The sequence below is a fragment of the Lynx rufus genome, unplaced genomic scaffold, assembly GCF_022079265.1.
Source record: "Lynx rufus isolate CCGP_SWC_20201006 ecotype Redwood Valley unplaced genomic scaffold, mLynRuf1.p SCAF_11, whole genome shotgun sequence".
NCBI lineage: Eukaryota > Metazoa > Chordata > Mammalia > Carnivora > Felidae > Lynx > Lynx rufus.
In genome coordinates this window covers 265,748-281,412 of record NW_025814825.1, presented here as the reverse complement: position 1 = coordinate 281,412, position 15,665 = coordinate 265,748, and the positions used below count along the sequence as shown (strand labels likewise).

At 52.1% G+C, this 15,665-nt stretch overlaps 1 protein-coding gene across 1 annotated transcript in view; it reads right to left on the bottom strand.

The window, feature by feature from the left end:
- Positions 1–15,665, bottom strand: part of LOC124507282 (liprin-alpha-1-like) — a 93,210-nt gene that overhangs the window by 61,949 nt on the left and 15,596 nt on the right. The window contains 3 exon segments of the mRNA XM_047073692.1: positions 14,266–14,604; positions 14,992–15,156; positions 15,428–15,529. Of these exon segments, the coding sequence (XP_046929648.1) occupies positions 14,266–14,604; positions 14,992–15,156; positions 15,428–15,529 (606 nt within the window).

Here is a 15,665-nt window from a genome sequence, read left to right as displayed (position 1 = left end):
CAGCGCTGGCCTCAAGTCAGGACTGGGAAAGGGGCCGCAGGAAGCCAAGGAGGAGAATCAGCAGAATCCACGCCACTTCTTCCCACCGAGGACTCAAGCGACAGGGGGGTAAGAGAAAGCAGAACGTCAGAGATGTTGAGAAACACAATCAAGTGAAGCCAGATCATTAGGAAGGAGGCAACAACCCCTCCTGGGCATGAGCCTGCTGCCCCTGTGCAGGGGCCATGGGGACAGACCCCTCCCGGGACCGCGGAGCACCCACCTGGGAGGTGGCAGGACTCGGTCAGCAAAAGGCGAGGAGGAAAGTGTGAAGTCACAATTACATTCAGAACACTCGACGTGACACACAAGAAAGGACCTTAAGGGCAGCAGTGAGGAGGGTAGAGTGGCCTCAAGGAGGAGCGTGTAGCGGTAGGAGAGTCAAGGGTATTCGGTGGGACCTGGCGGGTCTGTGGAAAGGCCTGCAAGCCCCGGAACATTCAGTATGGGGCGAGCACAGCCAAGGATGGCTGACGCGTGTTCTCAGAGAGGCCACACCCCTCGGACATCTGCTCGGTGCTTGGTCTGTTTCTCAACTGACATTTCTTTTTTAAGCATAATTGGATTCACCAAATCAAGTTTTAATAAACCATGTGCAACCTAATGTACCTGTGGGGAATTGGTCTGTTTCCAGAAACTCTCAGATGCCGAAGGCTTGCCCAGCTTTGGTGGGGAAAAAACAGAATCCTAGGTGTAAAACGCAGGGAAGCACTTTGTTGTTCCAAACCTCACACTTCACACTAAGGACTAGGAAGTGCAGAAACTAAAGACCAGCCAGCAAAGGTTCTGAACAGGAAGACACAGAATGACCTATGCCCTGACAGAAAGGAGAAGGGAAGTCTTACTCCACAGAAAGAAACTATGTATCCTTCACAGTAGTAAACAATCGGCCCTGGCGGGAGAGACAGTACCGGAAGAGGAAATCCCAGCGATTGTCAGCTGTGCCCTCCACACGAGGCCCACGGGTCAGGGCGTCCATCCCTTGACCCAATGGCCATAAGCTCTCTGTGGCGGGGAGGGAAGGAACCATCCCAGAGTCGCCCGAGCTTTGAGGGATCTTGTGCCAGGGCCTCCTGAGGTGGCCTCGTGAGGGCTGCTTCGGAATCTGTGTCTTCTCCTGTCTCTGCCCCTGCCATGCTCATGCTCTGTCTCTCTGTCTCTCAATAATAAATAAACATAAAAAACTTAAGGAAAATCTACAAATGGAGAATGAGGTCCACTCTTGAAACTTGTTCAAAAAAGAAATGTAAAACGTTGATTTCCGTAAGAACAGGAAGACCTTTATTAGAGTTGCACTACATAATTTCCAGGGTCTCGCGCCTTCCTCCTGGGTGCACACCCAGCACCCTGCCCCGCGGTGGGAGCCCAGCGCTTCCTGATTGGTCTTCTGAGAGTTCGGGTGCCAGGGAGCTCAGGGTGGGCATGGGGCAGGGGTGGGGGGAGGACGTGCCCAGGTCCCCCCCGCCCAGGCTTGCCGAGGCCTCAGCTCCCAGGTTCTGCGGGTCACTCCAGGCAAGCTGCCCAGGCCCCCAGGACTAGGCTCTGATAGAGCCCACGCACTGAGGACACCCACGATGCCTAGCTGTAGTAGGTGGAAGAGCAGCACACTAATATTCAAGCAGATAAGCTTGATATCCAGTTAGGAGTCATCTTAGATCATTGAAGCCTGAGCGGGCCACAGCCTTGTTACATACGGAGTCGGCCATTCTCCACCATTGTTCACATTCCAGTCAAAGAGCCTCCCGTGGCGCCGTCGCCGAGGGGCTGGGGCAGGTCAGCATGTCACGGACCGACGACCAGCTGCATCTTCTTTGGCTGCATAGACGACAGAGAGGAAGTGACCCAGAAGTCTGCAGGGAGAGTCTCTGCTGACCCAGCAGCTAAGTCACAAATGTCCTTTGGTCTACATTGTTTTCTCCAAGAAGGTGCCTTCCTAAAGTTTTGTCATCATCCAGAAGTCAAGACTGATTGGAAATTAAAAAACAAAAGCGTATACTAAAGTTACCAGCCCTTTAAAATGACCTCGCTCTGCAATTTTGTTTACAGGTATTTACCCACATTCCTGACAGCCATCGGGCCCCCTGCCCAGAAGGCTGCCCCAGGGGGTAAAGGGAGACAGGGCCACACTTGTGCCAGGACCCTGACCGGGCACAAGTCAGCAGAGTCCTGGGCTGCCTGGGCCTGCTCCACTGTTTATGTGAAATCACCTTCCTGCCATACAAGATACTACCTTTTCGTTTTCCAAATAGTCTTTGAGCTGCAGACAGTGCCACACGCTGGGACAGTCCCACAGCACCCTTGCCCTTGCCCTGTTCTCCTCACAAGCATGTGTTCGTTCTTGTGGCAATGACGACAGTCTTAAGTAGTGGTGTGGGAGGAAATCAGTCCTGGTTTTGTAGAAGGAGAATGCAACGTTTTGTGTCTTTTCAAATAAACTACTGAACATTCCCCCAGAGCACAGGGCCCTGGATTGCAGTGAGATATCCGGCTACCCCCAAAACACAACTTACAGGCTCTATTCCCAGGCTGCAACCAACGTTCAATATTCAAAAATATTTCTGAAGACTATCAGTGTCCAATAGCAAAAAGGAAAGAAACCAAACTCCTCATCTCTCTGAAACTATGGGTTCCTCAATAGCTAATTGGTTTGTTTATTTATTTTTTATTGTTTTTTTTTTCATTTTTGAAAGAGACAGAAACAGCAAGAGTGGAGCAGGGGCAGAGAGTTAGGGGGAGAGAGAATCCTAAGCAAACTCCCCACTGTCAGCTCTGCGCCCAATGCAAGGCTCACATTCACCAAGTGTGAGAACATGACCTGTGCCGAAACCAAGACTCAGATGCTTCACTGACTGAGCCACCCAGTCGCCCCTGTTTTTAGAGTTTGAGAAAGAGAGAGAGAGAGAGAACGAATGTGTAGGACGAGAAAGGGGCAGAGAGAAAGGAGGAAGAGGACCCAAAGCAGGCTCCACGCAGAAAGCAGCCAACCCACACTTTTTGTTACCTCTCAACTTACAAAAATACACATTTCGGGGAGCAGTGGGGTGGGAGAACCAGAAGGCACTACCACGAATCTTACTGTTTTCATTACAGAAAGTATAAGGTTGTGAAAGAAAACACATCAGCAACATCTAAGGGACAGAATTTTCCCAGCATGGTTCCAGGAGCAAAAGGTCTACTTTCAGTATCAAATTGCATACAGCAAGGTGGCAACTATCCAAGTTATTGTAAAACACTTTTATACACTTCAAACATAGGGACATTCAAATCAGACCACTGTTGAACAGTTTCTACAAATTTGCATTCCCAGGGAACCAAAAGCCTGAGGGTTCCTACGGAATTGTGAGCAGTAACGGAAATAACGGCATTTCACCTGAAGTACAACTCAGTGTGCCAGTCATGATCATTATTATGAGTTCTGAGAAGGAGACTACGTTGAGGCAGATGGAAAGAAACCAACAGACAAGTCTGGGGGCTGAAGCGGAACGGCCTCTACGGGAAGGGGCTCTGTGGGCCCAGTGTGGACATGAGGCACCCCACTCCAAACCTCGCAGGCACTAGGGGCACTGAAGAGTGGCCACATGCCTTGCTTGCTCTCCAGTGTATCACAGAGCCCACTGAGTTCTGCCCTGGCTCAAGGCCCCGTCCCGTCAATTGGGAAAATGAGGTCACAGAAAAAGGTCTCCTTGCCCCTGGCTCCAGTGCAAGCCCGCTAGCCGGGCCCTGTGCAGACAGGGTCTCCCGGGCCCAGCAGGTGCAACGCATCCCCGCGGCCCAGACGTCCCCGAGGTGGACCAGCACCTGCCCCCAGTCAAGCTGTCGTCCTGCGTGTCTGCACCACCTCCTGCCCAACTGCCCGGGAAGCACTCCTATACGTCCCTCTGGCCTTCACCTGCCATCGGCCCACGTGTGCCAAGGCCCTCGCTGTGATGCCAGGTGACCCCAGGTTTTCCTCCACCAGCCACTATCGGGCGCCCCAGGGGCAGTCGCAGCAGGATCCTCGGGAACCACACCTCGCAGCTCCCGTACACAGGAGGTGGCAATGCGCCCGGTGTTTCCAAGGCAAAAGCGTCTCTGGCCTCTGTGCAGTTAGACTAACAGACAAACGTCCCCCTTGGCCTCAGAAGTCTCCAGAAAAGTTCCATGGAGCCCCGAGCCCCTAGGGTGGAGTCACTTAATTGGGCTGTCAGCTGCTCCCCTCAGCAAAGGCTCTGGGCACGAAGCGGTCAGCAGCTGTGAAGGAGCACCCGCCAGCCCACGTGCCCGGCCTCAGCCACGGGTCACCCTCCACACTTGAACCCTGCACGGGAGTCCAGTGGCTCCTTGCTCTCTGGAAAAGAAGAGAGGCTGCCTTCCATTTCACAAATCCTTATGGTCTCGGGAGACAGAACACGCCCGTCTGATTCACATCAACTAAAGAGGGGGCCCCTGGCGTCACCCCTTGTGGCCTGGAGACAGAGCCACCACGACAGGGCGTCTCCTCTGTGGTGCCTCAAGTTCTTCTCTGCGGCCTTTTGAGAAACGTCATTGACACGTGCTGCCTCAGGGTACTGATTGTTTCTAAGACAGCCAAGTCAGAACTGCCCGCTGGCCACAACCATCTTCCCCTCCTCTGGTCTCCCCATTCCCAGAACAACTGCTCACCTGTGCTCAGGTGGTCTAGCTTCACTGCTGTGGGGCCACGACACATCGCCAATCGGGGAGAGCCACACACGCCACCCCGCATGGGACCTGGGAAGGTTCGTGGCTCCTCCGAGGTTCACGTGTGTCCCCTGACTCTGACACCCTATCTCAGGCTTCCTGGCTCCCGACCCCACCACGCTGCACCCAGTCCTATCCCAGAGCTCTTTCCCATCTGCCCTGCCTGGGTGTGGAAGTTGGTATGTCACCTTTCTTTTCCTCTGCAACCCAGACCATGTCATCTTGCTAGAGGAGGACACAAACAGAAGACGTGGCTGTGAGGTCGTGCCAGGAGGGCTCAGCTGTCCAGCCTGCCTGCCGCCTTCTCAGCCTCGTCCCCACGGCCCCCGGCCGCTCACGGTGACACAGCTCCCACCAGCCTCTCTTCTGCCACCACACGAGAGAGCACTTTGTGAGACGGCTTCAAACAGACCCTGTTCCTCAGCCGGTCTCCTGTCCGGGGTCTTCTGACCACAAGGCCACCTGTGACCGCAGCCAATGCCTCCGCAACCACGGGAGCACTGCGATCCTCTCTATCCTTCTCCTTGGCCAGCTCACCTCAGGCAGGTGACGGGCGTGGACGTCCCTCTTATGGCAACTGCCCCAGGGTGCCACCCTCCAGGGGCCTGCACAGCCCCTTCCCTTGAGAACTCCAACATGCACTCGAGTGGCCTGCACCGCATCCACTGATTGCTCCCTTGGCCTCCTCACACATACCCGTCTTCAAGCCCTGGAATGGTGACACTCAGCACACTGGTGTCTTGCTGGCGAGGATCTCCGTCAGCCAACCAAGAGGCTGCTCTGTGCCCGGATCTTCCTGTGTGCTTCTCTCTCCGGACACACATTCGCTGTGCCACCAGGAGTTCCGTGGACAGGGAGGGCCGCTTGTGACTCTACCTGCACTGACTTCTCTCTCCTACAAGCAGGCTCAACAAGGACAGCCACAGCACACCCTCGACTCTCCCGAGAGCCCCCGTCGGCAGCCGCACAGACCCCAGTGAGGCCTGAGTGGGCCTGCCTTTGGAGCAGGAGCCTGCTTCCTGCACCTAAGGGGGCCCAGTCAGCTACTCGAGGCACTGTCACACCAGAATGACTCTCACATGGTACCCATTTCCTACAAAGAAGCAAGCAAACCTTTTCATACCTTGCTGACAATTACTGTCTGCCGGATGCAGCTCACAAGCCGGCTGACCCACTCCCTCACAGGTGACTCACCAACGTCCCAACAGACTTACAGCGATTACATGTCATTCTCCAGTCTTTTCAAAAATATAAGAAACTGTGAGCACTGCGCTAACCCCACCAATGTCAAGGTGACCTTCACCACCATGGCCACGTGTCCACTCCCATGGTGACCCCACTGGCGTTGCGGAAGGGACCATAGCTTCCAGGGATGCTGGGCCGAACCTGGCACGCTGGACCCCTCCTAGCCCCACACCATCACCGCCACACTCGGTGGAGGGAGGCCGCAAATAAACCCACCCAAACACGAACAGAACTTTCCCTAACTTCCACTCCTCCTCCCATGGCTGCGAGCTCTGTCATGCCTCCCGGTCTCCTGAGATTCCAAACCTAACCTCTGGAATGAGGTTTTACTTCTCCCTCTTGCCAACTACTAAGCTACCGGCTCCCCGAGCTACATCCAGTCACTCTGCCCATTCGGCCAAAGGATTCCTCTGCAAGATACACAGCAGGTGCTAACATATGTGTTTGTGAGGTGGTTCATGTTAGGTACGGTGAAGGGCAGTGTCGCCCCAGCCCCGCCCCATCATCAGTTAATTGGTACCTGGGAAATGGATCGCGTCAGACTACTACACACTCAGGGTTATTGTGTGTCACTGTGATCCGGTTCGGGTCATACCATAGCACACCCACAGTTCTACTTTGGAACCATGAGCTGGTTCAGGTCATACTGGTGACAGAGGGAAGCCGCCCCCAGCCGCATCTCAAACAGATCTGTGAACCGGGAAGTGTCATACCCATGGTGAAGCGAAGAGCCTCTCAATCTTGCCAGCTTCAATACGGCCCTCAGTGCTTCCATTTTCTGTAGCAGCCGATCCTACAAAGCAGCAAATGACAACGACACTCACTGCAAGCAAGGTTAACTAGTCTTTGCATCAACACAGAGCACAAACTGGTAGTGGCCAGAGGAGAGGCGAGTAGGGGCAGTGGGCAAAAGAGATGATGGTGATTATCAGGCATCAGCATCCAGATATCAAATAAAGGTGTCTCGGGGATGAAAAGCACAGTACAGGGAATACGGTCCGTGATACCCTAAGGACTCTGTATGGTGACACACGGTGACCACAGTGATGGTGACGAGCACAGACTCACGTGTGCAATAGTTGAAACGGTGTGCTGTCTACTTGAAACTGACACAACACTGTAGGTTCATTAGAATTCAAGAAAAAATGGAAAACACTCCTTGCATCAAGTGTGCTGAAATGCTGACCATCATAACCACGATGGGTAAATTCAGCAGTTACAAACCCCAAGACCATTCTCTCCAAGAGTCCTCCAGTAAACACCCGGATCACCAAGTGAACGTCCTAAACCCTACTCAACAGTTAGGTCTCAGGCATAGCAAGGTTACAGAGGAGAAACACCGAGCCACTAGGACTTCTTCCTAATTATATAGAGAGGAGCAGGACTTTCTGGGCGGTGGGGGAATAGCCCTTCTGTGCCATAGGCACGTGCTCCGTCGTGGACCCTCTGCAGCCCAGCCTCACATCTGCACACGCAGTGCCAGGGAGCAAAACCGACGAGGAGCTTCGGTCACACAACAACCCCCTAGGGAGTGCCGTCCCAGGCCGGAGACACCGCCGCACGTGGCTAACTGAGCGCCCAAAATGGGGCTGGTCCCGACCACAGGGGATGGAACTGTGAGACGCCCCGTGGGTTGCAAGGACTGAATGTGGAAAAACATTGTAGAGTAGCTCCTTCATGTCTACACTATTTACATGATACAATAACATGTTGCCTGCATCGGGCTACATGAAAACTAACATCACCCGTCTGTTTGACCATTTCAAATGCAGCCGCGAGAACCCTTGGGATGACACCCGAGTCACCTGTTACCTTCCTGCTGAGCAACGCTGCACTCAACGAACGGTTTACGCGAACATTTTAGCTTTCAAGCGAACCCCCGAAGGGACTCAGAAATCTGAACCCCATAGGCTGCTCGGCTCCAACTCCGCCACATGCGTGCCATTCAGACTTGCGAGCGTGGGGCCGCTCGAAAGCACATTGGTGGCTCGCCTTGGAGGAAGTGTGAGCCCCAGAGGTCACCTGCTCCTTTCCAGTCTGAACCCATCACTGAATGAGTGAGAGATGGAAGTACCTTCTCACGTTGCATTTCTTCTAACTGTTTTTTCAGATTGCCAACTTCTCCTAACGGAGACTTCTGAGAAAGGTACACACAGTCCTTTAGTGTTGATTCTTTCAAACGTTCCACATGCTAGACCATGCCGACGTTTCCTTTTACAATAACACAGCACCACAGACAAGGCATGGAGCAGATGGCCATACCAATGAACAGGGTCACATGACCACAGAGTGAAATGCTGTCTGTGAAACTGCAGTAACAGCCTTTACTCATACTTTGTCCATGTACAATTTCTTCACGGATCACTGTCTGACTGTAAATATGACAAGTTCCTAAGTTTACTTGCAGCAGGTACACTGGTTTGTACTAGCTTTTAGGGTCTGTGATGCCTCAGTCACTTGGGAAACCTGACCTAAGTTTCGTACATATACTTCCAATCTCACATACAACTATTCTACCGAAAGGCTGGCCCCAGTGATCAAGGTAGAACCTCACGTGGGGTGTAATAACACCTCATAATGGGTTTTACCCAAAACAAGTGTGTCGTGTAATTAGCATTGCTCACTGGTGTCTCCCAGTGCCAATCTTAGGGCAGATTCTGGGCTCATCTACAGGGACACAGGTGTAACCAGAACCGGTAGTATCAGGTCCGCATCCAACTGTCACCACCAGAACTTCTCTCACAGAGATCCCATGATACTGCTTCCCTCCCGTTAACACCTCAAGTGTATCCGTTATGATGGTGTAAGAGTCCAGGCTTAGACTCTTACCAACCCAGATGAAAAGAGGGAAGGCAGGAGAAGGAACAGGAGATACTCTGTTTTCAGCTGGTCAAATGCTTGACAGAACTGCGCACTCCTACCGGTCCGTCTGGACAAAAGAGGTAGAAATTAGCTCCCCAGACAAGAACCTGGCTGAAGGTTCCAGCACAGGGGTGGCAAACGAGGGCCTGCCGACCACATCCAGCCACCGCCGGGTCCTATCCACAAAGGGGTATCGGCACACGGCCCCTCCCCTTAGTTATATGGCTGTTTCTGTGCCCATCTTGGATTAGCATGAAGCTAGCTTACTCCTTACGTCTCAGTTAGTAAAAGCCTAAAATACTTACTCTCGGGCCCTCCCCAGACCATACTCCTCTTCTAGACAGTGAGACGCACCTTCCCACACACATACGTCGGGCAGGGACAAGACACTGGGAACTTAACGTAGGCAGTGGGTAACAGCCTGCAGTTTTTCCGCGTGAAAGAATCATTTCTACTTTCTACACTGGCTGTTAGCCTCTGCTCCACGCTGCTCCTCAGGATCACAACGTGAGCGTCTCCTCTGTGACGACGGGGGCACTCAGCCGCTGTCTCTCATGTCCTACCTTATCTTCCGCAGCAGCCATTCTCTCTTTCAGATGACGCTGAAGACTCTCGTCAGATTCGGAAAAGAGCTTGTCAATTGTGCCTGACAAACGTTTGTTAGTCTCTTTGTTTAGTTTAGACCACATCATGTCTGGAAACTACCTTTTCAACTGCTGCCTTCCTCTGTGGGTGGTGACGGCTGTGAGAGCTGGGAGGGCAGGGACTGTATCTGGCACGTTCCTCGACTCTATTTGTGGAACCTGCGAGTGAATTCCTTAAAGATTTATTTCTTACAGGGGTGTCTGGGTGGCTCAGTCAGTCGGGTTCTGACTCTTGGCTTCAGCTCAGGTCATGAACTCAAGGTTTGGGCATTCGAGCCCTGTGTCAGGCTCTGTGCTGATAGCATGGAGCCTACTTGGCATTCTATCTCCTTCTTTCTGCCCCTCCCCTGCTCAGGTATGTGCCCAGGCTCGCCCTCTCTGTCTGTCTCAAATAAATGAACATTTAAGAATTTTTTAAATAAAAACGATTGTGTTTAAAAGAGGATAGGATTTTCTCATTTCTCGGAAAAATTCTATGCCTTTTTGTTTTTTTTTCTGTCGGTAAGCTCTACACCCAACGGGGAGCTCAGACTCATGACCCTGAGATCAAGAGTCCCAAGCTCCACTGACTGAGCCGGCCAGGCACCCCTGTCCTTCTCGTACCCAAGGCTACTATCTTGAGCTTTGAGTCGCTGACTTAACTCTGAAAAGCAGTGAGTCTTAGATGCAGCCAACGGCAAACAGCACACGTCGGACAAAACCGGAGGGAACAAACCTGGGGATGATGCCTGCCGTTTGGAAAGCATTCCAATCTCAGACACAGTAGCACCGAAAACAGATCTCAGCTGGTTCGCGGACTTTGGCCCGCCGACGTTACCGGTGAGAAAGGAGATACAAGAACGGACCGCCTTGAAAATGACATTCCCACCATGGGACCCAGAAGGAAACGGGGGCCCCACCTTGCAGAGGGTGGCCACCCTCTGGGCCGGCTCGGCTGCCACCTCGGGCAGCGACTTGGCCTTCCTCGGGATCTGCTGCAGCTTCCGCTCCGCCACCTCCAGGCGCTCTTGCAACTGGCGGTTTTGATCCGCAGTCTAGGAAATGAAGGCAAAGCATCAAAGTGTAGCAAGTCTTCTCTCCGTTTCCATTTTTTTTTTATTTTTTTTTCAACGTTTATTTATTTTTGGGACAGAGAGAGACAGAGCATGAACGGGGGAGGGGTAGAGAGAGAGGGGGACACAGAATCAGAAACAGGCTCCAGGCTCTGAGCCATCAGCCCAGAGCCTGATGCGGGGCTCGAACTCACAGACCGCGAGATCGTGACCTGGCCGAAGTTGGACGCTTAACCGACTGCGCCACCCAGGCGCCCCGTCTCCGTTTCCATTTTTAATAAAGTGAAACAAAATCTAAATGCAGAGATCTACTGATAGTTCTGACTGAAGCCAACAGTTTGGCAGGTGCTTCAGAGTAAACCTTTCCTTTCTGCAAGGAGTCACCCACTGCCTTGGTCCTCCTTTCACTACGCAAAACATGTCTTGCCAACCTCTTTGCTCTTCTTCAGGATCTTCAAAGGAGTCTTTCCAAAGACAAAGTTCCCACACATGAAAGAAAACCCATCTTCTGGAGGAGCTTGCTCGCTCTTCCTGACCAGTTAAGGAGAGAAGGGTTCGGTCCTAACCCTTCGTAAACATATTTATACTGTGGTCCGAGGGCTCGCTACATAGGACACTCGGAGGTGGGCACATCAGCCAGCACAGAGCTTCTGAGAGCATGCCTGATGCCAGTTGAGTTCTTTTTGGAAGTGTACCATGATTCAACAAAAACACTCTCCCTCTTGACCAAAAACGTGGAAAACTTCAACGTGGAAATCTTAGACACGAGATTTTTTGTTAAAGGACTTTTAGGGAAGCCGAGGTGGCTCAGTCGGTTAAGCGTCCACCTTCGGCTCAGGTCATGATCTCATAGCTCATGGGGTCAACCCTGCCGCGTGCTCTGTGCTGACAGCTCAGAGCCTGGAGCCTGCTTTGGATTCTGTGTCTCCCTCTCTCCCTCTCTTGCCCTCCACTGCTCATGCTTGCTCTCTCTCTGTCTCTCTCTCACTCTGGCCCCCTCTCTCAAAAATAAATAAGCATTAAAAATATATAAAGTCATTTTAAAAATCATGTACAAGGTGAGGTTTTTGCAAGGTTAACCTTTGTTCCCACAGATCCTTCCATCTTCTGTGTGCATATAGCTCTGTGTGTATATACAGACCGCGTATCATGCTTTAAAACCCTCAAAAAAAAAATCACATGCTGTACACATAGTACTTCGCGATCTGCCCTTTACACTCATGATTTGGAACATGTTACGTGCTCTCAAATAGCATTCCTCCATGTCATTTTAATGGCTTCCTAGTATTTCACTTTGATTATCATTTTGGGTCGACTGACACATTTGACAAACACACCAGGCAAACTCACTCTGTTTCCAAGAAGGTGGATGTGGTTTTCCTGTTCAATGCCGGATGACCTGAGACAACCAAGGAAGAGACGTGCTGCTTCCCAATACACAGGGTCTCACATCCTTACGCCAGACTACGCTTCTGCACCTGCCATTCCCCCCAATCTCAGGTACTAACCAAAATGGCCAGCTGCCTACACATTCCCGGCCACTCCCTGCTCCTTTGGAAACAGGGCTAACAGGCAACAGAGTAACCTGCATGTAAGACAAGACAAAGAAGGAATCAAGGACGGGAGCCCCATAACATGCTTCCATAAAATTCAAAAGAATTAGGGGCGCCTGGGTGGCGCAGTCGGTTAAGCGTCCGACTTCAGCCAGGTCACGATCTCGCGGTCCGTGAGTTCGAGCCCCGCGTCGGGCTCTGGGCTGATGGCTCGGAGCCTGGAGCCTGTTTCCGATTCTGTGTCTCCCTCTCTCTGCCCCTCCCCCGTTCATGCTCTGTCTCTCTCTGTCCCAAAAATAAATAAACGTTGAAAAAAAAAAATTAAAAAAAAAATAAAAATAAAAAAAATAAAAAAAAAAAATTCAAAAGAATTAAACCCTGGACGTTGAAGTAACCCCACCGGTCAACACAAGATTCTAAGATCCTAAAACCCTGACATTGACACTTGGTCCTTAACTTGACTTGTAATTAATAAAAGTGGAATGAAGTTCAACGAAACCAACGACCTGTCGATGCAGAGAGTCCTTCTTTGCGATCTCGTATTCAAGTTTATCCTTGAGGTCGTGCAGAGAGGTGGCTTCGTGCTGTGCCCTGAGGCAGCGCTTCTCAAGGGTAGTGATCCTGTCTTGCATGTCTTCCTTCTGGGCCATGGCCTACAGCAGGTATTTCAGAGGGAACACAGGGAAAGAATCAGCGTACGACACATTAACACACTGCAGACACAAAAACCGGGCGAAATCCTCATTTTCCGAACAAACAGAAAAGTAGCATCCTCGGGGCACCTGGGTGGCTCAGCCGGTGTCGCTCTGTGAGCTGGCGCCCCGCGTCAGGCTCTGTGCCGACAGTGCGGAGGCTGCTCGGGATTCTGACCAGTTACCCAGGCTTATTCTTTCCCATGTGTTCAAAGACAAACGGATAATAAAGTCTCCCGGAAGTCACAACCTCGGTTGCCTCCGGACACCGTTGAGCTTTCCACAGAACGGCGACTTGCCTCTGGAGGCACACACCATGAGACAACCATCCTTTTTCCGGGGAAAAGGCGGATGAAATCTCATCCAATTACCACAAAGTTGAAGCCGCAGTGTTAACAAATGGAAGCCAAACTCCACCTTTCATATAACTGGAAGCCATCTTCTATAGCCTAACCCTGTAACAACATTGTATCCCATGGTATCTGACACTGCAAATGGAACCAGAACGTCCTGCCCTGCGTTTCTTGTCCAACACCCGAAAGATTCCTCTTCCAGCCCTCCGTGTTTACTAAGCAATTTCTGTCAGCAGTCTCAAGAGTGAAAGTGATGAGTCCTAAGAAAGGATTTTCTAAATTCTCTGCATATTCAACTCTGCTGAGGGGTCTCTCCCCACCTCTGCCAAACAACAACTTCACTGAACAGGTTATATAATTTCTGCAAATACTTTTGTTTTAAATTCTGACACGACCTCACCCACACTAAGGTACTAAACAGACTGCTCGTGCACGTACACCCTCGAGGGTCTGACAGGGTCTTCCCGAGGTGGCATTGCCGGGCTGGGGGTGGGGTGTGCGGGGACTGTCCGCAAAGGGCAGCTCACAGTGACAGGAGGAGGCACAGAGAAACCATCCTACCCTTACTAGTTTCTGTGACAATGATCAGATTCCCATCGACGACCACACGTGCAGAAGCGGCCGCACTCCTCCATGACCTTACACCAGGACCAGCGGGCTGCCCCTCGCTCACTCTGACCGCCACGACCAGGAGCACGGAACCCCTGGGAGGAGGGCAGGGCGGCAGAGGCGGCCGTGAGGGCCCCTCGGCAGAGCCGCCCTCGCACGGTCGTGCCCCCGGAAGCGACCTGGCAGCACCACGCTGGTTCCTACGTGCCGAGTGTATTTCCAAAACGGACCGAGAGCATGGCATGGGCCAAGCTCAGGTGGCCCACACTCCACACCCGAGGCCACTCCGTCGCCTCCCCGCCAGGCCTCGGCAGGGGAGAGCCCAGGGAGGACAGATTCCACCACGCATACGGGGAGGCAGCCGGCCCAGGCCCCAGAGTCACGTCCCGTTCTGCTGCTACTTCTACCAACTCCAGAAGTTCAAAACCCGTGGGAGACGAAGGACACACGGGGCAAGGCCGAACCAAACACCCCACGTTTGGCTCGACGACGGCGTGGCCATTTCAACCGACACTCACTTCACGGACATCTCTTTGTAATATGGTGTTCATTGCTTCAGAAAGGATGAGGTCTTTCCTTGAGATGTCTAGGTCCTCTTCCAGCTTGGCCACGAGAGTGCACAGGGTAGCCAGGAGCTCTTTCATCTGGCTCTGCACCTTTGAAACTCAGAAAGGGAAGCAACATGTGAGGGCCCCCACTGCTAGTCTTCATATGTTGTTTTAAAAACAATGGATAAAAAGGAAACCCCCTCCAATCAAATCCTGGGATGATGTCTGGAGCTGAACTCTGCGTGTGGCCCCGAATTCTTCTTCTACGAAACTACACCCCTCCAGTGCCACACGTAGCTGCTCTCTCACCTGGAAACAAAGGGATTGAATTTGTACGCAGAGGTGTTTCATTAGTCCTTACTATACAGTTACCCTAACATCCCCTTCGCCTCAAATAACATGACAGAATGCTGGTAAGGTTTTTCACGGATGCTCGTGTTGACAAAATTGGTTGTTAACCGCTTTCAATTTTACATTCAAGACAAATCTTCCCTGAAATAAATTACATTATGCAATTTGTACTAGCCAAATGATACACACAACATTTCCACCAACTATTGCTTTTTCACAATACAGACCTGTCTTCTTACAAGAATTCAAGAAGATGAAATGGCAAGTCCAGTCACACAAGCACACAAAGCGTGCCTAGAACACACAGCATGTGCACAAACTGAGAACCGCCGTGGCTAGGCACACCGTTTCATCCTCTGTTTTGTCCTTCTCCAATATGGAGTTGAGGACCTTGAGCACCTCCGCCTCACTGGACACGCCGGCCGGAGTCTTCGCCTGTCGCCGTTTCACGGTTTTTTGAAGAGCTCTCTCGTGCCTGGAGACGAGGAACTCCAAATGTTCCAGCAGCAGCTGGCGGGAGAGGCAAAAGGAAAACCGTGTGTCAAGAACACCTTCAATTCCGGGCCTCAAGTTCACCAAATGCAAAACCAAGTCTGAATCCCTTCAATTCAGTTCCCAGGTAGGGAGCCACCCCCTCGAATGTGTTAAAATAGCCTTACTCCTCCTCACGGATCAAACAAGGTTTGAGAACAATAGGTCCCAGCCAACTCCATGGGGACATGTGGACAAGGGGAGTGAATGGTGTCCTGTGTTTAAAGACACTGGCAGTGCGCCTACTGACCCTGGTGTTGTTTCTCTCCGCCTTCAGGTTGGCGATCTCCTCCTCTCTCTGCACGAGCTGCTCCCTGCAGGTGTGGAGCTCTGCGGCGAGAGCTGCACACTCCTGGGGGCGGAGAGGGGACAAAAGTGGAGAGACACAGGGGGTCTTTACCAGAGCACACCAGGCCTCCGTGGCCCTCCAGAGTCCCAGCACCCACCAGCCTCAAGTAGCATCACACACACCAGTCCCCTCCTCACCA